The 24741-nt window shown below is 42.1% G+C and overlaps 1 protein-coding gene across 5 annotated transcripts in view; it reads right to left on the reverse strand.

Annotated features, from left to right (window-relative positions):
- Window positions 1-24741, reverse strand: part of diaph2 (diaphanous-related formin 2) — a 372939-nt gene that overhangs the window by 219128 nt on the left and 129070 nt on the right. For all 5 annotated transcript variants that reach the window (XM_030103500.1, XM_030103494.1, XM_030103505.1 and 2 more), the window contains 6 exons: window positions 24208-24324; window positions 19495-19613; window positions 18567-18631; window positions 16888-16992; window positions 10256-10618; window positions 6031-6145 (listed from right to left, as the gene is read on the reverse strand). In XM_030103500.1, the coding sequence (XP_029959360.1) occupies window positions 6031-6145; window positions 10256-10618; window positions 16888-16992; window positions 18567-18631; window positions 19495-19613; window positions 24208-24324 (884 nt within the window). The remainder of the gene's footprint in view (window positions 1-6030; window positions 6146-10255; window positions 10619-16887; window positions 16993-18566; window positions 18632-19494; window positions 19614-24207; window positions 24325-24741) is intronic.

Raw genomic sequence — 24741 nt, forward strand, 5'->3', positions numbered from 1 at the left:
CAAAGAAAAGGGCTGACCCTGGAATATTCGCAGCGAGCCGACTGTCCCAAAACAGAGAGGAATGAACGTGAGGTGGGGCTGGTTTGTGTTTTATTGAGACAAATGTCCACTGCCTTTATCAGCAATTAATGCTCCGCCTTTTAAAATGTGGAAAATTGCACAAATTGGGATGTTTTTTTTTTTCTTCTTTAACTTGTTTTAAGTGATAACAGATCTTTAATCCTTGCGGGTTTGAGACGCGAGAAAAACGCCTCTGAGAATGAGGTTAAGCGCAGAAACAATGAGCCCGAGAGTGAGAGGTGTGTGTCTTTTCTCCCGCCTGGACTCTAAACGGGCAGCGCCGGTGAGAGCATCTCAGCGAGCGGGCAGAGAAAGAGGGGATAAGAAGGAGGGAGAAAAAGAGGAATTCCGGGAGAAGAAAAGGCTGCGTATGAAGACACGGAGGAGGCTGCCTTGGCGGATGCTCCCTGCTCTCAGTTAATAACAGAATCAGGAATAAACAGCCATGTTCTCCGGGGAGACGTGGCAGACCATCGACCCTGGCTCCATAGCACTTTGACATAAAAAAAAAATATCAAAAGCTTATCATTGTACACACACTATCATTACAAGGCAGACTATTTCTCAGTGGGCCGCATTGTCTTGAGTTGAGCTTAAACTCATTAGACTTATTATATTGTGAGTATCTGGAAACGCAGAGGCTCAATAATAATAGTCTTGGGACATGTTTTGTTTTATTATTATTTTTTTTCTTTTTGAAGAGCAACATGCTTTGCAGAGGTTCTTATCAACAAGACATATTGTTAGCAAATGAATGCGGCTTAACGGGATTAAATATTTTGAGTAGCACTCATTGTTGCGGCTTTGTTCCGTGAGCCAAAACTTGTGTCAGCGGACCGGTGAGGAACAAGGCGCCGTAGGGGCCGGAGCCCACTCTCTGCTGGTCAGCGACAGTTTTCCAGGCTGAGAGGTTTGCCGAGTGTCATGTGAGGCGGTCAGTCATGCGTGAGTGTGTTTGATCCGGTGGCCAGGTCGGCCCCGATGTTAACAGAGTTATTAGGGGACTTATTAGGGAGAGTCAGAGAGCCGGCTAAACCCCCCACTGATTCCATCATTACAGCCGTTGTGGCCAGGTCATTACCGCCCCGCTGCCGAGGCTTTGTAGCAGGGATTGAGAATCTGCCGGTGTGCGCACCACCTCGGCTCAGTGGGGAGAGCACAAGTCTGTGTGCGGCGGTGTGGGGCGGGGGCGGAGGTGGTGGTGGAGGGGGGGGGACTCGCCGAGATGGGAGGTAAGAGGGTGAAAAAAAATGGGTGTCAGAGTGGAGAGAAGTCCAGGAGGATTTGATCAAATCCTTCGTGATGAGGGGGAGGATGATGACAGCCATCACTTGTCGTCAGCTTTTAACCAAGTTACCTTTCTTCAGCTGACCTTTGCAGAGATAAAACAGTTTGGAAGGGCAACGGGAAACACCATGAGGCAAATTGAAATAGAAAAACAAGATAAGAAAAAAAAAAAAAGAAGCCACTTTTAAACTATATTGTTCAACGTTAAAATTCAGCATGACAGATTCATGGTAGAACTTGACTAATGTGTTAGCAATTAATTCAGCAATATTATCAATATTATGATGCACCGTGACTCCTGGCCATAGGTACAGATCATCATTATGTTATTGGTGAGGGTGCGAATCCCAGTGAGGATTGCATCAGGATGTGAAAGTAGAGAGTAGAGTAGAGCGTTACTTATTGATCCCAAACTGGGAAAACCTGTGCAAAGTCAAACAAGTCAACTCTGCTGTTCTGACCCCGAACAGAAGCAGCTGAGAACTACTGTAAGGCTTTTTTTTTTTTTTAATGTATTCATTTATTGAAACCCCTCCATATCCCCCTGTGCCTAAATGAAACTGTGCGGCGAGTCAGAAGCAGCCCCGTCTTCTGTAAACATGCACATGCATCTTCATTAAGCGTTTGTTTCTTTAAGCACGGCTGTCATTGACTTTCAAACCGCAGAGTGTATTGATTTACTGGACTACGCAAAACTATCAGCTTCCTTAATGACCCATTAAAAAAAAAAAAAAAAAACGGGTGAGATCTTCATGACTGCAGCATGAATGCAGTTCCTACATATAGATGCTGTCACCTCACGTCAATTAACCGTGCGCATTAAATTAGCGTTTAGGGAATACAGAGTTCAAGCACATCGAAACATACAGTACACTCTGGGCTTTTCCGTTATTGTTGAATGGCCTCTTCTCTCAGTTTGTGTTGTTTCTGCTGAGAAGCCCAGACATCACCATTACAAAGTGGCATATGCCCTTTGTCCGTCAGCAATTGATGCGGGCAATGGAGGAAACATTTTGGGAGAAAGGGGGTGTGAAGTTTGCCAACATCAATCTTGTTTCAAATTGAACTGCAAAGTTCCAGCTGAATGAATTGCCTTTCAAATGCGGGAGGCCATGGCTACACACATTCAATCCCAGAGTGAATCTGATTTGATCCCAAGAGCCGAACAAAGGCACAACCCACTGATTGATAAAGCGAACTGAGGGGAGATGAGAGTTTAAAAAAAAATAAAAATGAGCCAAGTCAATAGTGAAGAGTGAAAAAGGGAGGAGGAGGGGAAGCCAATACAGAAAAAAGTTAGAGCAGAGAGGAGGAGAAAGAAAGAAAGACTGAGGGAAAAAAAAAAAAACTATTTGAATGAGAAATAACAACTCCGTGGTGTGGTCAGGCTGTTGTACGGCGCCACTTTAAATCCCTCGTACAAAGGTTGTAAAGACAAAAACAAATAAATAAATAACTGAGGTTCAAGAGTGGGAAAAAAATAGAGATGTCTGACTGAAAACATATTTTTCAGCTTCTTGTGCAGGAAGTAACAGTTTTCTCTTAACAAAGCACACAGAGGTGCCACACAAAACCTGCCTTGCCATTGACTGAAGAGCATCTGTAAATGCGGCACATTTTCACCTCGGAAAAAAAAAAATGGTTATGTTTTTTACACAATGAAACAAAACCCTGGACGTCAGTCTAAATTATATCTAACCCACAGAAAGGCAGAAAAAAAACATGAGTCGTATTGTTCCTGTGATGTTTTCTATCAGTCATTAAGTTGCACTTTAAACACTGAGCTTTTCATTTTGTTTCAGTAAAAACTGTTTACGCTGCCGAACAAACCTCTGATGGCTTGTTAACAAAGACCATATGTGCCTCAAATGTAGGAAGAAATTCATACACATAGGTTGATTTATTTTTGGAGTATGATTGGAGTGCGGTTAACACAGCACAGTCGTTTATTTATTCATTTATTTTCCGAACACACTGGTTTTGTCAAATTATGAGACGAAACACCAGAGTCAGCGGTGCCAGTTAGACTCAATCTGTTCCGTGTCTGTACTGACACGTGTGAAGTGTTCAATCGGGCCGTAGCGCCATTTCATAATAAATGACAAAAAAAATAAAGAGCCGGTTTTAGAAGATTGAAGCCGAGCTTGAAATCCCTCTTGATTATCATTTCCTTTTCTTGGTAAAACTCATTAAACAGTAAGACTCATAAAAGCAGCAGGGGAGATGACAGTCTTGCATTCTCAGTTGTTTTAGAGGCCTCTGAGCGCAATAAGCATGTGAAAATTGGGAGCTGTTAAAGTGATTCTGTTTTGTTTTTTTTTTCCCCTTTCTTTCTTTTACTACCAAAGTGTTGTTCTTCAACAATGCAAGTAACAAGCCAGGATCCCAAGAAACGTGAAGATAACGGAAGCCTTCTTTGCACCAATTTCTGAGGGCAGCTCTGCGGGGAAGGCATTTACACCTGCTTGCCTCATCTTTCACGATACACTGGGCCCCCAAAGTGTGCTTTACTTATAAATATCCACATTTTGTGGCAAAGATAGAAGTACCACAAAGAAGTAAAGGAGGGGGAAAAAAAAGTGTGTGCAGTGTGTGTTTGTAATAAAAATAAGAGGGGAAGAAAAAAAAAAAAAAAAAAAACACAGTGGCAATGTCCCAGACGAATGAAGTTGGTTTTCACTGGTGACTTGTTTGTCAAATCAGCACAAAGGATTTATAGTCTGTTGTTACAATGAGAGGTTACAATGAGAGCACAGGTCCTCGGGAATTAATCTTCACCACCCGAACCCAACAAAACCGCTCTAAACTGCACCAATATCAGTTAAACAAGTGAGCCTGAGAAAAAGGAAGACTCTGCACACCCATATAGGTCAGACTCCGAGCGGAAACGGGGTGGAGATCTTTCTGGCGTAATGCTTAATGTTCAAGCACACTTTACCCTCGGATGTAATGCACTTGACTATACTGCAAGAATCATGAAACGTGGAAGAGAGATGGGGGGGGGGAAGAAAAAAAAAACAACAAATGAACGACCACGTTTTTAGGAAAATCTCATCTAACACCTTTTTCTGCAATACCATCTACATCAAAGCCCCTTTCATTGACTTTCAACTTCAGTGAAGGGGTTTGGGGGGTGGATATCAAACATTAAACAGCATTTTTCATTCATGAGCAAATCATGTTCTGTTTCAACAATAGAGGGAAAAGAGCTGATTCAGTGAAGTCGCTGCAGGGGTAATTGATAGGGATCCAGCAAAGGTAACTCCCGGGGGAAATGCTGGATCATGAATTCCTACCCTGCCAGCGGGAACGCGGACTATCTATAGAGCTTCTTTTTAAGACCCAGTGGGTGAGAAAGTGAATTTAATAAAGAATTTAACAGGACATTTAAAGCTGAATTACAGCCATGTGTCCGTGGCACCCCAAATGGATTTCAGATCAGCTGTTCTCTGCATTTAATATTAATGTGTTGATCCCTCCAAAGCAGCTAATTAATCATACGACAAACACCCAGGAAAAATGCTAATTTTCTAAAATGCGGTTCAAAAAAATTCCTTGACCTTCAATTACTTTGGAAATGTCATGGAGCACATGTTAAAAAAGTCACTGTCGGGCGGATGTCTCGCGGTGAGAGATGAGAAGCGAGCGCCGTGACTGCCAGGCCTCTCCCTGCCACTTCATTAAGCTTCACAACAACTGTTCTTCCCAACCCACATTCTCCTTCCATCTGTATTATGCCGGCAAATCACCTTGCGGCAGCCCGGGAAAAAAAAAAAAAAAAAAAAAAAATTCTATTTATTTCACAGCACAAAAAAAAAAAAAAAAAAAGAGATGAGTCTGGTTTGTAGACCTGGAGGCTGCGAGAAAGATGGAGCAGGGAAAACCGCTGGCAGGCTGACTGGTGTCCAAACAGACGGTAGGTATGTGGGGAAAAAAACTTAGAGGTTTCAGTACGGTTGTGTCCACACATCCTGACAGCTTCCACTTGACTGTTCTGCGCTTGACAGGGCTCTGACTTCTCCCCTCCCACTGCCGGAATTAGAGGGGTGTGCCACACACAAACACATACATATTGTCAAAGAAGTGGAAACCCCTCAAGTCGTCCTTGGAGGAATGCGTTGACTGCCTCCACATACACTCGAATCCTAAAAAACAAACGCACTCCGCACTGTTTGTGTTATTCATCAGCGAGTTAGTTTGAGAAACAAACTATCCGGGACAAGACGACTCCCAGAGGTTTCCTCGCCAAAAGCCCCTCCCTTCCCGTCGCTCCTCATGGAGGACTGGTCTACTGGACTGGAAAAGACTGGGAGTCAAACCGAGCTTCGCGCTGCGCTTGGTGCAGCAAGTTCAGCTTGTGTGCAAAAAATGAAAACCGCTGATCTGAAACCGCCGAATGGGTCCAAAAGAGCAAATACAATGTGAAGCCACGTTGCATTTCTATCTCCTTCAAAGCCGCCTAAACGCAGCGCAACAAGAGCAGCGCTAACCTTAATTGGCACAGAGATGTGAGTACAGACTGCACAGAGACAGTGGAAGAAAACACAGTGTTTGGTTTTAAGATAATTAACATTTCAGTGAGAAAAATTGTCACAAGATGAAAGTGGCTTGGCGTCTATTTCCAGAGAGGCTAAATGAAGCACATGCGCGCGGATTAATTAAGGCGAGATGACACCTTCTTACCTTTGCTCTGTGACGAGAAGCAGAGGGAGAGCTGAGCAAATAGGTCAGGATTCTCAAACTTCTCTTCTTTGACTTTGATCCAGAAGCAATTCTCCGCCATTTCCTGAGGCACTATCTGCAATGACACAAGGATTCCATTATCACCACAATCAGAAACCGTCATTCCGCCAAGCTGCCACTCAAAAGTTCTTCTCACTGGAGATGAGGTTTGTGAGTGTTTTTCCCGTGTGTGGACACACACGCGTGTCCTTGTGTGGCATCCTCAGGGTGTGATATGAGACATAAAAAAGGGAAACGTGGCGTTTAATACTTTTTTTTTTTTTTTTTTTAAATATGAATGCGATGACGCGCGCACCGAGCATGGATCGGTCAGTAGACAGGAAACGACAGCAGTGTACAGAAATGCCCACTCATAAACAAACCCTTGTAACACATCGCGGGTATTACTGGCCGATAATCCGCGTGACACGGCACGGCGTCGGCTGTACGTTCTGTCGAGTGCCGCGTGGAGAGCTCCGAAAGCGCCGCTTTTGTGGCTTTTTTTATCGAAGGCCCGCACTCGCAGTTGGCCTCTTGCACAGCCGCTATTAACCTCCTCAGAACCGCGGTAATTACACAGAGAGACGAGGAAGCACAACACTCGTGCAACAAAGACCGGGCCGCGGCCGACACTGGGCAATCGCTCCCAAGGTCGTACAGTCAGGATGATAAGTGTCATGAGCGTTGCAGAATCTCCGGTTCCTCTGACGGAGGCCTGTGAAGTGTTCAGCGTGGATTTGTTTGGTTGTAAAGTCCAGATAGCAGAGTGTGCAGAGTTACAGAGTTACAGGGTTCTACATCTTGCTACGGAATGACTGTGATGACCGCCTTTCACTAATATTTAATGATAATAATAATATATGATAATGACTAAAAGAAGCGATAAAAAATAATAAAAGCCATTTGAACTTAAGACCTTTTTTTCACTCTGCTTGTCAACAATGTGAAAGTTGGAGGAAAAAAAAAGAAAAATCTATCTTTAGAGACAAAATGCAACGATTTTGTTATAAGAAAAGATGTATATACGTATTTTCCAATAAACCTGGTGGTGACAGACAGTTGCAAGCTCGGTGCTGTAGGGCTCTTTTTCATCCCACAATGAAAAAACAAAAATAACAGACAATTCCTTCAATGATGAGAAAACTAAAAGTATATAACATCCTAAAGCGACCCTTTTCAAGGACGCTTGATAATAAGTCATAAAATGACACAAACCAGTCTGACCCACTTAAGTTGCAGGATGTTGTCCCGACTCCCAGACGGGCGCTAAAGTCATTTAAACATGAAGGATTAGTCAGATTTGACTCTTGAAGCCTTCTCTGAGGTGTATTTCTGGCTCATCAAAATTCGACATGTGTTTACAAGTATTATTACCACATCAAGAACTGAGAAGACATTTGTGTGTGATGTTTCTTTTTTTTGATTGTTTTTTTGTGTGAAAACTTTGTCTCTCGTGAATGCAAAAGTATTTAATGCAAGTGTATCAAACTCATGAAGCACAATTCGGTCTCAATTGTACTGGGTCCAACCAGTAAAGAACAGCATCATAATCTCTCAATACATAGAGCTCAATATTCTCATTGTTTACGTGTTTGGTTTACATTTGATGAACTATCTTTTCTACAAAACATTGACACACCTGAAATTTGACTAAAAGAAATGTAATGTCAACAATATTATGTCGCAGTAAGATGAAACTGAGAGATCACAGTGGATTTATGCACTATTTACATCTTCACAGGTATAAAACATCTGGCTACATGTAGCTGGAAATCAGATTATCTCGTGGTCCAGTTTTGGGCCGTGGGCCACACGTTTGACATCCATGATTTAAATACGTGTTTCTGCAACATCTGGTTATAAATGTGGACTTTGATAAGCAGATCAATGCGTCACAGATACATCCCAAGATTATGCTAACGTTTTCCTTTCTTTTTTTTCTGTAATACTGTATTTATTGCCTAAATAAAGCCATTTGTTACCACTTAAACTAATTTGATCTCAGCTGAACTTAAACAGAAGGCAGAATCAAAAAGCTCTGTAGAGCTGAAGTGATTTTCTTCATCCACATTTCTTTTCTTGCTTGTTTTAAAACAGTGTTGTGCTCAATTTATCATAATAAAAGGTGATCATGTAACATTAAAGCCGGGCTGCAGCTGAAATGCATGAGAAACAAAAAAGTGTCCGTTTGTATTGTCATTTTATTGTTTGTAAGTCCTCAATTTAAGGTTTTTCTTTTCCCTCTTGTGAAAACGACTGAAATGTCAAATACTGGGAATAACTGAAAACAACAATAACTGATTTGAAATAAATTAATTTAGCATTGAAACCCAGCTGTATGTATTGCAAAGGATTTCTCTCACTTTACAACTTACTTTTAAGCAAAACAACATGGCAGAGATGCAAAAATGATTTCAGCTGAAAGCTGCGAGGGTCTTGGGGACCCATAGGAAGCCCTGATGCTGAGGGTTTTTCAGCATTTTTTAACACTTTTAAAGCCATTTTAGCTATATTTAAGGACCTGGAATATACCTCATATGTTTAATAAAAATCATTCTGATATCTGAATGGATGATGCCACAATGTCACACAGCTACAGGAATGACAGCATTCATGACAGTGTTTTAATATATAAAAAACGCTTCAACCCGGCACATCGCCTTTCTGGACAAACTGTCCAAATGTCTCACTGATCTCATCGATCTTTTCCCCAAATTTAACCCTCAATGTGACTTCTCCTTGTACTCATTCCCAGCAAATTTTGTTCTTGACATCTTTGTCAACACAACAATCCGACACTGATGCTTCTCAGTCTCATGTCATTCTTGTTGGAAGCAATAAAATATAGAAATTTCACTGACACCTGATTTTTTTCCAGTGGACTTCAACAAAATGGCCGTTTTGAAATTCAAATTGGCGTAAACCTGTAGATCCGAAGACAAATACCATCCCTGATTTGTTTTTTTCTTTTGTTTTTTTTTTTTTCTTTTAACAACACAAACATGTTTCTCTGAACAAGCCATTCTCTCACTGGACATGTAAGGGGGTATCGGATAGAGAGGATGCAGGTATGTAGAGTGTCTTTTCTTTCGCCTTCGTTCTTCGCGCAGCCCAATCACAATCGCTCCTGGCGCTCCTATACTTCCATCTGCTACACGGAGCGAAGACAGACGACTCATGTCCCACTTAATCGACACAAGAGACACAGATTGTTTTTCCTCAGGTGGTTATGAATTTCATTTGCATCTCCGAACTGCATTTCCTGTGGAGGCAAGGTTAATGCTCCTGCACATTAACCTGTTTTTGTACACTTTCGAGGCGATGGGCATCTGCGGCGCATGGCGCACGCACACGCTCATGTATGCAAAACCACAAAAAGATACTGCGCGAGGAAATGACTGGTGATGTTTAAAATATCAAGACACCAACAGACAGTCCCGCCCTGCATGAGGAGAGAGAAAAACATGTTGTTTTTTCCAACTGGTTGCATAGTTAATAAATGGCTGTAAAAACTGCTGCACCTGATTCATTTAGTTGTTTAAAAACAAAATAGGACAAGTTAACTACGCAGCAAACCATTAACACTACTTGCATCACCAGCATGATACAGATGATTTTGCTTGTGCTTTGTAATTGTAGGTTAAAATACAAGGTCAAAAAAAGTATCTGTGAAAAACGATCGTATTAATGCTGAGAAGTTGTGGGGTAATTGGTAAATTATCTATGGTAAGACAGAACCCAACTGCAAGAGAATGCCCCATTGAAATTGTATTCAAATGAGATGGAAAGGGTACACAACCCAGTGTTTATTCAATTATGCTAAGATTGTGCAAATCCAAGGACATTTGAGCAGTGGAAATTGTTTACTGTTTGAATCCTTTGAAATGAGTGCTGAGTGTGGAATAGTGTGGCTTAGCCGTGGCTCAATGGTTGTTTGACTTGATTAAGAGTGCATTTAAATAGAGCTGCTTCTAGTCTGTACCTTTAACTTAGCATCCTTTTATTGTTGGATCAAAAACCTGCGTATGTCTACGAAGCACATTTGCATATGTAAGTGTAAATAGACCACATATTGCATTTTGAAACAGAGCAAAAGCACATTCCTTTCCCGCTTCCTCGCCACAGACGCGGCTGCCGGTGATGCAGACGGGATTATAAATAACGGTGGATCAATGGAGTACAATACCTTGGTCCAGTTGACCCTCTTCATCACGGTTTCTGGCTTGTAGATCTTCTTTGGACTGAGTCCATAAGGCAGCTTGACAACAGGCAATGAGGGAGGTGGTGGAGGTGCGCCTGGGCCCCCAAAGGGAGGTGGAGGAGGTGGGGGTCCACAGCCCGGGGGAGGCGGAGGTGGCGGGGGTCCACCGAACGGCAGCGGAGGCGGCGGAGGAGGCGCGATGCCTGCGTGGCCGGGCAGAGGAGGAGGCGGCGGAGGCGGGCCGCCGCCCGGTGGGGGAGGAGGGGGTGGCGGAGGGGGCGGGGGGGCTGCACCACCGGGCAGCGGCGGGGCGGGTGGCGCTCCAGGGGCAGCCGGGCCAGCTGCAATCTGCCAATATAGAGGAGAACGTTGGTGAGGGTGAGAAGTGAAGAGCTGATCAGCCTCGAATGAAACCCAAAACTGGTGATTCCTAAGAAAACACCAAGACTGTGAGGAGGCCGCAACTGAACCCACAGTGGGAGGAAAGCTCCGGCTAGCTCCGTGTGCCTGAGTGTGTTTACAAACATGTATGCTCTGTGGAGTCTAAAACTTAGAAAAGAACCTGCCATCGATGTTAATATAAGGGTCTCGACACCTTTAAAGCGACGAACTTTATCAACAAAGACAATGAAGACAGTTTTAAGTTAAAACGTAAACTTAGCAGTTCCACAATGACCTTCTGTGACTCATCCTCTTCATCAAAGAGAAGCTTATTAGACTTCCTTTACAGTAAGTACATGGCCAACTAAAAACCTTGTTTGTTTAAAAAGAAACTGCCATACGAAATATTTTTAAATAATAGTAATAAAAACTAAATCGACGTTTATCTTCCATCCATTTAATGAAATCATGGTGCATTTTCCCAATTTACCGAGCAGTTTATGAAAGCAAGTCCTTGAGCAACTTTCTCCATATACTTAACAAAAGATCAGGGAGGTGAACTTGAGAGCCAAAACTAAATTATAATTATGTGAAACAGAACACTCTGGGTGATTATAAAAAAGCAATGACTTCCAAAAGCAATTTTATATGCGGTGGTGTGAAGATGCAGCACGCTCTGCAATACATAACACTCATTTACTGTATTCATGAGAGTTGAGGTTTAAGGCAGGTTTATAAACTGTTTATTTTGCCATCAGGTCACTTCAAATTTCGGTATTCATACTTTTATGTTCTACTTGGAATAATTAGCTGACCATTTTATCTGCTGAGAATATAGAAAACCAAAATTTTGCTTGATTTGAAGAACCTGGGTTAGGATAAAAAAAAACATGCTGATCCATTCTGCTGATTAGTCTTAATGGATATGTAGTGTGTACACACTGTAAATGACAAGTTTCCAGAATGTGCTCTCACGACCGCACCGCTATTAATCAGCTGACAGAATTGTAATTATGCCCCGAGACTGATAAGGCTGGATCTCTCAGTCCTGTGACATCCTGGCACTATCACACAGATGATGTACACAGGTGGGTGGTGACAATCTGGGGGGGGGGGGACTGTTTTTAAAGAAAAAAGTTATGCAAATACCACAATTATGGACACCCTCACTCAGACAGGGGTTTGATCTTCTGAGCTGATTAGACGCTGCTGGCTCTGACCAAGTCGCGTTTCCGCCAGCACTTCTCATTTCCAAAAACCAATTCCCCACGATTTGCATTTCGCCCGGCTACTTGATCGTGTGGGTAAAAAAAAAAAATGTAATTGGCTTCATATTTAAAGACATTACGCAGTGTTTCATTACATAATGACAGTGGTGGATTTGTTTATTAGGGCTAAAATTAAAAAGGTGTTGTGCAGAGGAGCTTCTTACGCAGATTGCCCAGAGCCCTTTAGAAAAAAAAAAAAAAAAAGAAAAAGAAAACGAAAAATCCACATCCAATGATTACATGTCTGTCAATCTCAAGTCCACCGTGGCCCGTTTTCTCTTTCAAGATTAATATGAGCGAACGGAAGCAAATTAGCTGCTAAATTAGAGCGTGGTTGTTTCCATACTGAGGGGTCCTCTGAGTCCGCATCCCTCCATCCACCTCGCTCAGATCCACCCTATAATAACAAGCCCAGCATTGCATACGACTCCTGGGATCCAATACCACTGCCACTGGCATCTCTTCCTCCTCAGATATGAAAACAAACACACCAGCAACGTTGGACAGTTTTCTGAACACTTGTGGATTTTTGCCTTAAATCACAACGGCGTTCTTATTAGAAAATTCAAAAGGGGAAACATCAGCATGGAGGTTTATGTACTGTAATCACAAAGCAATGATTAAAAAAAAAGTGTGTTATATAGAAAAGCTAAATCATGTTGAAAAGTCGATCAGATGATTTATAATTTATGTTTATTAAGCTTATAGGAACACCCCGTAGTTAATTATTTTCTTGACGTGTGTATTTCTAGTGCATGTCAAGTAGTCTGGTTTTAATGTGTTTTTTATTCAGCGTGTTTTGATGGTGATACCTCCTGACGAGTGTTGCATCAGTGGAGCCCATCTGGATCACTGTGCAAAGAAGACAACAAGCCTAATACAAAATGTAACCCGTCCAATTTGGATTCATACTCTTCTGGACTCAATGGGGAGGTCAGCGTGGCAGGCAATTAACTCTGATGTGATTAAATCTTTGCCCCAAATCTCATTTCTGATAGAAAAATTCAATCACGGAGGTTTACTTATGAAAATTGCATTAAACAGGTTGGTAATAAGTGTGGTTAAACAGTCAAACAGCTGCAAAAATTACCACGGCTCCCAACTGTTATATTCTTTCGCCTCATCAAAGGCCCTTAATAAATTTCCAAATATGTTATTTGTTTCCGTGGACTCACAGTCTCAAAGGGAACAGCTTCCCATCATGTGTGACTCATCAGATATATTAAATAAACACAGTGTTTGAGTTCAAGGTGTTGCTTCCAGCTTAACAATAGAGACACATCACAAGTATCAAATGGATTAAGTGATTCTGAACATCGCATGGTGTGACGGCGACATGCAGAAAAAGACAAATCAGATCGTCAAATAATCACGTGGGATAATCCATTTCACTTTCTGCGTACTTGGATTTGTAGGTGATTGAATGGGAGATTCTATGGAGGGCCGAACATGCAAATGGGACACCCACCTTGGCTTCAGATTCCCTGATGAGTCTCTGAGCCTCTTTGAGCCTTTCTTTTTCAATAGTTAACTGTGCAGACACCAAACACACAAACACACACACATACCAGATTCACACCATGGAAAAACACACACATCACAGCAGAAAAAGAGGGCAACAAAGAGGCACAAATGGGGGTGTGTTAGATAGTCAGAAGAAGAACACTAGTAACACCAGAACACGTACAGTACTCACACCAAACACAGTAAACTCCGAAAAAAAACAGACTTAATGACAGATGACGGCGGTCCAGCGTGAGATTCCTCTTCTCTGAATGAGCCATTAGATGTGCAAAGAGGCAGAGTGTACTGTACTTTAGACCTAAAACAAGATGTAATCAATCTTCAAAAGAACATCGGTGTAGAGCAATGGCTGCATGAAAAGAACAAGGCGCAGCGTCGCTGACAGTTGGTGCACCTTCAAAAATGCTTCAGCCATTTTTTTTTCCCTCTTTCCGGCACTGCAGAATACATTTCAGCTCAACACTCTTAGATGTGTGATGGGCATTGATTTCACTGTGCAGTCTTTGTTTTAGAAATGTACCCATTTTGCTTTGATACTTCACTCTGCGCAACCTGTGCCAAAAGAAAGAAGATGGGAACATATTCCACGGCAACTGAAAAGTAATATTTTTATGGAGTCCTTCCTACAGAAAACCTCTTACCATGAACTGTAGAGAGCTAAATATTTAATGTGTGTAATGGAAAAGGAGATGGAGACCTTCAGTTGGGTGGCTTAAAAAGAACTTTTACTTTGCGGGACTCCTAGAAAATGGCAGCAAAGTGCAATATTTAAATCAAAGAGAGATTTTATTTTAAACTTCATCTTTAGGGATTCAAAGTTCAAAACTCTGAGATGTATAAGTTTTGAAGAACATGCCATTTTAAGCAGAAGGCTGAGCCAAAACCCGTTATGCGTGGATGCACGTGTGGCACAATTAATAGTCAGACTGACTTTATCTCCAAACTGTCTGCACATGGCGAAAAACCTCAGAGAAAAACGGAAAGTTGCTCCACGGTGAGGTCTGCTGTCATTATCAGTTGAGTCAAATTCGATAATCAGTAAGAGTGGAAGGAAGTCTGGCAGTAAAAGACAGAGAAAGTGGTCGACTACACCTCCAGCTCCTCTGGGGGCTATGCTGGGTCAGCTACAAGACCGCCAGGTTGTTAAAACCTATTAATGCAATGGCGCAGAGTGTTCCAGTGTAGCTCTGCAGTGCTACATTATTCATCACATCCAGAGCCAATTCAATGAATAGTTTCCCTTTTTCCCCTGAATGGTTGCGAGCGAAGGTTTGGGGAAGGGTGGATGAGTTCCACTTTGTTGTGATTTCGATGTCCTTTGTTGATGTTTACAAGCAGAACCTCCACTCAACTCAATTGGGAGATAATCAAACAGACACATCAAACAGGGCTGCTTGTTACAATGCCAAAGTTCCCAGAGAAAGACTCTCATTAAATGTGTTGGTTCACAAACAAGGTGAAGAGAAGCGACTGGGGCATGCATGTGTTTTAATATCTGACAGCATTTCAGCACAGGAGATGAAAGGTTAGGGTTCGCTCCCACTTCATTCATATTCAGCAAATCGGCAGTGATCGCAAAAGCTGCTTTGATGGACAAACTGAATGCGTGTCCTCACACCGATTTAAAGGTTCCGCGCTCTCACAGTTAATGGCTTTTCTGCAGCGCCGTGTCAGACGCAGAATAGGTTGCAAAACACACTCTCACAGCCTTGTCTTCCTCGAGTAGCAGCATCCCGGCTGTCTGAAAGGATGACGCCGTTGTTTTTTGTGCATATATGTGAACACCGGGCTCCACTCTGCCCGTTTTAAAAGATTTCAATAAACGGTACGAATTCTAGTTAAATCATCGTCACTCAAATTAAATTAGAGCCACAGTGGAAATTATCCTGAATATATTAAAATAGATCTGCATTCAGAATTAAGTTCATTAATGCTCAATAGTCCCATCTTCCCCCTGCTGTAGAAAAGCTATAGTATATTTAAGTTTTGATGCATCAGGACAGTCTAAAGTCCACATGGCCTCATTCATTCAAGTTTCAGCCAAACAAATTACGCGTTTCCCTGCTGAGGCTAATGTCTGCTGATGTGCGGCTCTCCAGCAGTAACTACTCTTTGAAGGAGCATTCAGACAAACAGAGGAAGAGAAGGTTTGACTCTCCAGGGCTCCTCTCCTCTACACTACCTGTTAATGCACCGCATTCAGTCAGTCTTCAAAAGACACCGTCCTGCCAGGGGAGGGGATGGTGTGTTGAGGAAAAAAAAAAAAAAAAAACACTTGGAAAAGCAACATAAAAAGCTCCGACACGGGGAAGAGGCCACGCAAAGGTAACAAAACCCGATCCAAAGAAAGACAGAGCGGAAGGGAAGAAAACGCCGTCGGAGCAGATGAAGCGGGTGGAGAGGAGCTTTGGGTCTGGATGGTTTCATTAAAATGGGTGTGGGGTAAGTTGCCCAACGGTGAATGAATGGGGGCAGCGGTTGGGGTTTGCATACGGGTAACAATTGGTGACACAGCGTGCGGCCATATGATGTGACGGAGGGACACTTTTGCACAAAAGTTCCACAGAGAAAGAAAGTCGAGTCGCGCTGGCCGGGACAGCAGCCAAAGCTCGAGCAACAAAGCAGCAGTTGTGGACCAAAGAACAATTTCTAAAGTACTTAAGAAAGTGCACGTTGCGACTGTGAAAACTCGCTGTTATTCTTGGACCACATATGCGGCCGCACTTTATCAGAGGTGCCAACACCAACAACAAGAGATGAATGTTTGAAGGAAAAAGCCATTTCTGATGCGGATGTAGCTACACCATCTTTCAATGCTGGCTTCTATTAAATTCCCCTATGCGGGGAGGCAAACTGCCCTTTTGTCCCAAGGTAGTGCTAAAGTGTTTGAAATTGGGTTAAGGGGGAAATAGCAGTCATTTTCTGTGCTCAAAATGGAGGGTTTTGCCTGGGAAGAAATGATTTGGAGGCCAGGAAAAGAAATGCAATCCATCTCTGTGATGATAGAATTTCATAGGAAAAGCTTCAATAGAGCAATTTGCCCACATAAAGAGCTACAACTTAAGAAGGAGATTGACCCTTTATTAAATCAAATGTTCTTGCATGGATGATAACTCCCACTTACAGCAACTTCACATCTGTAAGTGGGGTGGAAAGGAATCGTCCTGACCAAATCGAACATTTTTTCGAGCGGCGCCATTTCTTCTGCAGGAAATAACTTTGAGACAAAATGTTTTATTTGGATGGCTGATGGTGTTTTTTTTGTGGTTTTCTTTTTTTTTAAGAACATCTCCAATTAAGATGATTAAAAGTTCCCTGGAAGTGGCTTTAGATGTTACCGAACTCGGTTTTCCTGCTTTTTTTCGGGGGAAACACACAAAACAAAGATCTCCGGGGACGCAGCTTTTCTCGGAAGTGAAGTGGGATTTGTCTTTATGGATTTACCTGGGACTCCAGAGCCTGGATCTTCCCCTCCAACTCTTTGATTTTCTCTTCCTTCTTTTGAGACTCGGCCTGAGCCTCCTGCCGAGCGCTGAACTCCTCATCAAACTGTTAAAAACAAAAGATATAAGTATGCCTTTGTGCAGATAACAAACACGTGTACACAGATGTAAACACGCACGCACAGGTCGGTGAGCGGCAGGGTGTCTCCTGAGATTGGCCACGGGGCACATCAACAGACAACAAAACACGCCGTCATAGACGCTCCGGCCGATTTCTATTCATAGCGTTTGTAGCCCCAGAGCCCTGTTGTCCTTTGTCTTTGTTTCAGGCCTGGCTTTCATGTATGTTGATGGATCTAACCTTTGCAGAAACCAAGCCATGTCACCACAATGATTTCACTGGCCCAGCAGGGTGCATGGTGGAGCGATGGGACGCGCTTCTTAAGAAAAAAAAAAAAAAAAGCATCCCGGGGACCCCCAGTGGCGCTGTCAGGCAGCCGTAATGAGACTTCGTCACATACGTTTCAGAGTTGGAAATAAAATGCAGGGGGGGTGAAACCGGAAACTTTATTTCTCGCATATGAGTAAAGCTGTAATCCGTTGAGTCAATCAAGGGGGTTAATGGATTCTAATTTAAAAAAAAAAAAAAAGTGGTAGGCCCATAAAAGTGGAGCTTAAAATATCTGAACTTCAAAATCAAAATACATGAAGAAGCTGTCTGCTGAAGGAAAAAACAGGGACTTAGCCTCAAGATATCACAGATATCAGAGGAGTGGTGCGGAGAATGAGTCAGGCCACCACCACCATTTTCAGAGCTGCTAAAGAATTCAAACATTTTGAGAAAGCATTTGGAAAATCATACAGGATATTCTGGGGGAACATGTCCTCTATGCATGTGAAATCACTGCCTGTGACTGACCTGCCAGACAGAAAATGACAAAAACCTCCTTGAAGCCTTAACTATAGTTGCCAAAAAAAAAAGAGAGAGGCAATCACACATAACTGGCTTCAAAGTGACCCTGTTTCAACAACAGGCTGAAAATTATTAAATAGATTCATGAAATGGAGAAACGGACTCTCCTTTTACAATAGAAAGAAGACGTCCATTCATCTCCTTCTATACTGCTTTATCCAGCTCAAGGATGCGGTGCGCTGGAGTCGCTACCAGATCAAAATGCGAGAAGGCAGGGGGGACGTACGCGACCGGTCACCAGTCCGCCTGAGTGCCCGCTGGTCCAGGGTGAATCCTGCATTCATCCATATTCTGCCGGGAGCAGCTCGAGCAACCGCAACAAGTTAGATAAAGCGGTATCAACGATGGATGAGATGAACTGCACAAATAAAGTTGGTTGATTACGTAAACACTAAAAAGTGTATGGACTAATCACATGAACATTTGACTAAATGAATCAAATGTTTGGATGAATGAATGAAGAAATAAATAAATAAACAACTGAGTCTAAATAACTTAACTGCACCCCGGCACTGTGCACAAATAAGTATACATCAGAACATCGGCATCGATTCTTGTAATGCTGATACGGATCATGTAGCGTCACAGCCAGGTATTGATCAGGGCATGGAAAATCAATAGCTTGTCTGGGAGCTCTGAGGAAGAAAAAACTTTCCTGATGGGCGCCGGCCAACCAAGGGGGGCTGCTGGAGTGATTAATGCCTCACCTTTTTGGAGTACTCCACAGCCTTCTGCTCACTCTCCTCCACTTTGGCTTTATCCACACACTGATCTACAAGATAAAGACATCCACAGTCAAAACAAGCTTCGGAGACATTGTGCTGCACTGCTGGCCTCCTGAGTGAGACTCCGTTACAACAGAACCCTGTTTTAAAAACTGAAGAATATTAAAAATGTTGACAAAAAAAAATTGTAAGACCAAAAGCACAAAGTCAGGTCTTTATTCCAGTGTGCTGCATTTAATTATTGTAATTAGTTAAAATAAATTTGCTAATTTTGGACCAAAGCACGTGGAACATTAAGCATAAATGGCTGAAATCACACAGTATGTAATACATTATCCCTGATGAGGTTTAATGCAAACACAAGTAGAAGATAAATATAAAAGTTGAAATCTGTACACAAATGGAAAAGTGACAAAAGGCAATAAAACGGTTTACTTTAATAGCAAACAAAGTGTCAGTGGTGGGAGTGAAGGAACTTTATCACTGCTGTCAATAGCTTTCAAAACTTTTAATGACTATTTGTTGGCAAGTCAGAGATCTGTTAGTGAGACACAAAGTGGTGTTATTTTTTTGAGTTATATTTTATGGGTTTGTATAAGGAAATATTCCCAAAGAGAAAAAGTATTGCAAATAATACAATATAGTATTGTGTTTTCTCTCAAACACGGCAAATGTATCTGAATTCGTCAAACCAAATGACATCCATGAATCATTAATAATTAGATGGCACGTTACACAGGGGGATCTCTGGGGGGATTTGAGAGGAAAATGACAAAGACATCACCTCCAGAAACATTTAACTAATCGAGGAAAAACTAAATATTAAATGATGTAATCATTCATTGCATAAATAGACCCTCATCTCTGATTTCAGACAAGCGTGTGAAATGAAAACAGATGAAATAGTTACCGATCAGCTGGGTGAAATCCACGTCTAATCGTCTGCTGTAGCCAAAGTCCGGGTCCATGCCATTGCGGTGCAGGACCACCTGAGACACGCATTCCTCGATCACCTTGTAGTACTGAGGCCTTGAGGTCGGGAAACAAAGCGGAGAAATCAGACAAGCCACAGGAAGGTGTGAGTGACACAAACCCTACAAGGCTAATTAAGCACAAATGATTCTCTTATCCAAGCTAGAGGTCACAAAATGCCATGTCAAAAAGGGTGCCGCCGCAGAAAATAGGCACCCCATTAAGTTTGATCACCTGCATCACCCCCGTCGTGAAATTAGCAGACTAATGGGTACACACAGCCCGAGTGTGTCTTAGTCCGTCCGCTTCAAGGTGACTGACGGTAGTCAAGGCTACGCTTGCCCTCTTGCATAATTTGCAATCATCTCTGCCAATTAGAGCCACCATAAAAACTGAAATGTAAATCTAATCAGTGTAATGTGTGTAATTGAAAGCACAATGACCGGGAAAACATGTCAGCCAGTTAGAAGTGTGACTGAGTGCTCGGCCGTCGTGGAGCCGGGTCTGCGAATCAGCCCCAAAGTCCAATTCCACCACCACACAGGTTTGGATGTGACCTTTTGTCTGTAACATTATCAACTTTAATTGCAAGTGACATTTAGCAAATACAATGCCAGCTTAAGCCGAGCTCCACACCAGGAAATAATTATCTCCTGAGCTGATGTTAACCAGAAGTTTAAACCCACAACAGAAACAGATGCTCCCCCCCCACCTTTTTTTTTTTAAAATTAATTTCTGTAAAGACTACTAATGATGCTCACAAATTGGTCTGGAAATAAAAATATGGAAAAATATCATTTGAGACTGTGGGTATGCGAAACTAATTGTCTAATTTTTACTAAAAGGTGGGGGAATCATAATACTGATTTAACACTGTAAAATGTAAGATTTGAGAGTAGCAGTATCCTATAAACCCCTTTACTGAGAGATTTTTTTTTTAAGCTACTCGAGATTGTCCACTTGGTTTATCTGACGAATAAATGAATATCAGAAGATGCCCGAAAGCCTGAGATTTTATGACAACTTTGATCCAGATAAGGAGCTCAGAGTCGGATCAAAGCACAGCCGTCTGATGACTCTGCGTGAAAGCATTGAGGGGAACATTAACATTGCTAAAATGCAGTAACTGATTTTGGCAGGCAGAACTGTGAACAAAGTGTCTGTTGCCAGGTGGGTGAATTCTGCTCTGAAAGACCTAAAATAAATAAATAAATTTAAAAAAAAGCACATAGTTCGAGCATGTACGAGAGGGAAAAACATGGACGCATGATGAAGATTGGTCTTGCACAGCTCAAACACTTGAAGGGGAAAAAAAGTTTATTTCTGAGACTTTAACTATTGCTTTTAAAATTCAAAAGGCTACATACTGATCGTACCTTGTGGGTGGACAGACCATAAAATGTTAGGAACAAAACAGGAAAAAAAAAAAAAAAAAAATGAAAGAGCAAAGACATTCTGAGCCAAAGCAAATAGGAATATATCAGCATTTAGGTGCTGTGTTTTGAAAGCATGAAATGCCATACATTAAGCCTGAGCTGGTGGATTCGCCCACTCACGACTGGAACGAGCTGCTGAGAGCTCGCACATCGCCCTGCGTGGCTTAAGCACTGTGGCACTCGGCTTACAACTGTCACCGATGTACACCACGTTATTATCTCAATAAGCCGCCCTATTTTCCCTCCGTCCTCCGTCCTCCATCCTCCATCCTCCGACGCCACCAAACAGATATGGGCCGGGCGGGAGATAACGGGAGACGGAGAGAGTGACCCAGAACTGTCAGGTCCCTCCACAGTGGGCAGGGCTGGGCTCCAGAAGCCAGCATATGTCCCCCGTATCATTCCCCACCTCTTCTTTTTTACTCTGGCACCTTCATTTCTTCCAGTGATAGCTTGCAGCGCGGCGCAGCCCCAGCCACTTGATCCAGCTCTGCTCCACATAACCAGTGTAATCCCCATATCACCCGGCTCCAAAAGAGCAGATCTGCTCTATATTTACTGGGTGGGTTTGATGTGCTCCCATTCATTAGGCTTGCAGTGAGAGATTAATTATCAAAAATAAACCAAGCCCCGGAGGGTTGAGAAACAAATAACGCGTAAGGATGAATTACAGTAGACAGTGCAGTTACCCGCCACAAATTGTCTTATTATTAGAAAAGCAGTTATAATATTTAATGAATTAGCATTTAATATTGTTATCCAACAAACACATCAAGGTGCCGAGACATTTCAAGCAAATACAATGGCAACAACAAGTTGGTCTCATACTTCAGATAGGAAATAATGAGTACACATGCATTCCTTTGATCGCGAAGCCAAACCTTCACGCAGCACTACCTCAGCGAAGACTGCCAGCATTAAATGATTTGAACTGGAACCACACAATGCTGCCCGACCTCCCACGTTGTTTTTGTTTCATCTCGTGGAAATGCTGTATCTGTGCTGTATGATTGCACATCACCCACTTTTAAGTGCAGCCTGAAAGGCTGGCAAAGGTGTGTGTGTGTCGGGGGGGACGTAGTAGTAGTATCTATTGGAAATAGCTGCATGCACTGTAGAACTGCATCTTCCATCATCCCGAATCCACAGCAGTGATATACGGAAAATAAAATGCCTCAGTCATCACGTTCCTCTAGTGTTAATGTTTGGAGGTACATAGGTGCCAGATACTCTTTGCATTTGCTACGAAGGTGGCCAAAAAAAAAATGCAAGATATTTTTAAAAATACCATCCGTCTTTTCTTTTTTTTTTTTGAGAATTGGTACTGATCCCTTCTCATTCCTGGCTTATAGAGGCGGACATGGACACTAGAGCAGAGGTGGACATGGCAATACGAGATGGTTAATGCGAATTCTATTTCTCACTTCCTCTGTATAGATGAAGAATGCATAATTCATAACTCCGAGGGAACAGCAACTTGTCTATGGTAAATTCATCTTCTCCCTCTCATCCTACGTTCATCTTCAAACTTTCTTTTTAGAGTTTTATTTCCTCAAAAAAAAAAAAAAAAAGGCCTGTGACAAAAGTAGCAGATTCATCATTGTCAGTCCATTCAGATGGGTGGCGACCTGCCATCGCAGTCACTGACACACAATGATGGAGCGCAAACTCCTCAATTTAAAAACCATTAATAACTCTAAATAACAAAACATCACTTTTTTTGACCAGTTATTTTAAACGTGAAAAAAAAATATTACAAAAACAACAGCATGCCTGCTAATCGGCATTCTAGTGCTGCCGACTAATTGCGGCTGCAAGCTATTTCCAGTCTGCAGCACGGCATTGCGGAGCGTGATATACTGCACGGCTACTGTGCATCTAATGAAGGGTGTGGCAGAGGTCGGCCAGGCTCTTCTTCCATACAGGATGAAGTAACGAGGCGTCCTTTTTTAACGTTCTTTAACTCCCATCTTTACTTCAAGCTCAGCAAACTCAAAACTGCAAAAGGTCAAACGCATCAATTCTCAGTGCAGAACTGCAACTTCACAATTAAGCAGAACAGCTACAGATTTTTTTTTTCTCCCCTTCCCAACTTGAACCTGGTTTTTTCACAGCTTTTTCTTTTCTTTTCGTTAACAAAGGAGGTGTGATCAACAAAAAACAACGTTCTGTTGTTAGAAGAAAGTAGATTGAAGCTAATTACAGAGAATTTTTTCTCTTGAAATGTAAAAGGACAAAGTTGGTTGTTGCCAGAACATTTCATATTTAAGAAGAAATTCAAGCATGGAATAAATGGAAACGAGAGGAAATGTCAACATAAACCAAGCCCATTTGTAACATCAGGACTTCAAGACAAAATAAACACATCAATCTATCCTTGGTATGTACTGATCTTAAACACAAAGCAAAGGGTCAAACTTTATCCAAGTGTTACCTGATTATTGATATTTGCATATTTTTAAGAAAAACACTATGGATTTGATTGAAATGTCTTTTACCAAATGTGATTAAACACTTTGCCCCACGAGACTGAGAAGACACCTTGCAAAACTGCATGTGCAATTATATAAGATTCATTTGGCAGTTCCTAAAGGAAGAGAGAAAAGAGGAACTTTGATGAGGACAAATAATCTGTTGTGACAGAATTATTTGGCACAGATCAAGCTGAAAAAAAAAAAATAGTCCATCACCACGGTATAAAAACTGAAAATTGAGATCTTGAAGCTGTCAGAGATTAATAATATTAAAACTGCATAAGCAGGAAATCATTACCATGTGATGTATAACCTTTTTTTTATCATTTCAACACAGCATGTCACTTCCAACGGGCCGATTTGGATCGCCTGGCGCACCAGTTTTGGGTCATATTTGACAGTCAATTGTGCCAAGAAGTTTTCCATAACAGGCACTGAGTTTGCGATTAAATGTATTTATTTTTTGTTTGTTTTTTTTGTTTTCTCACATGAAAAACATTCAACCTGGATTTCAAGACATGTAGGCCAAGCAAAGACAGACAGACGAACCCACGGGGCCAGTAACTCTACTCAGTGGCTAACAAATAACCTCACGCTGACGTGCGAGCTGTTCTTTCTTTTTCATATCTCATGTAATAAAAACCAAAAAGTCAGAAGCTAAAAAGAAAAGAGCAACATGAGGCCAACAGTCAATACAGGGCCCGCCTGCTGACTGCTAAACGCACCGCAAAACTTACTTACCTGATGTAATAGTCATTCCTGATGAGCAATAGGTGCTGGAGGATCGACAGGAAGTATGGCTCTGAGCCGGTGTCTCTCACCATGTTGGACAGGAGATGGTACACCTCGCCCATATCAGTACAAGAGCAAGGTTAAGGAAAACAACTTTTCACAGTTCAGTTTGTGAAGTTCTGCTTCAACGCCGCACTCGAGGTTTATCTCTTGAGAAGACACCCAATTTGAGTTCATTATTCACGTGCATTCAACTCCTGTAAACACCTCAAATTTTATTACTCGTCTTTTTTCATTATATGTATTTTTTTTTTCTTCCCCGGTACTTCAGCCCGGGCTTTCTGACAGGTATCACGTTGCAAAAGCAAACAGAGATGTGATTCCTCTTATTCCTTCCCTCTCGGGGGAGCTAAAACAGTATAAACAGCTGAGCTGAGGAGAGAGGGATTGGCGATGAAGAACGCTCCCTCTGGTTTACCTGTCACTCCACACCTTTCAAGATAGAGGAAATTAATTATGTGAAAAATTTGCCAGTTTGAATGT

The sequence above is a fragment of the Salarias fasciatus genome, chromosome 2 (assembly GCF_902148845.1).
Source record: "Salarias fasciatus chromosome 2, fSalaFa1.1, whole genome shotgun sequence".
NCBI classification, from domain to species: domain Eukaryota; kingdom Metazoa; phylum Chordata; class Actinopteri; order Blenniiformes; family Blenniidae; genus Salarias; species Salarias fasciatus.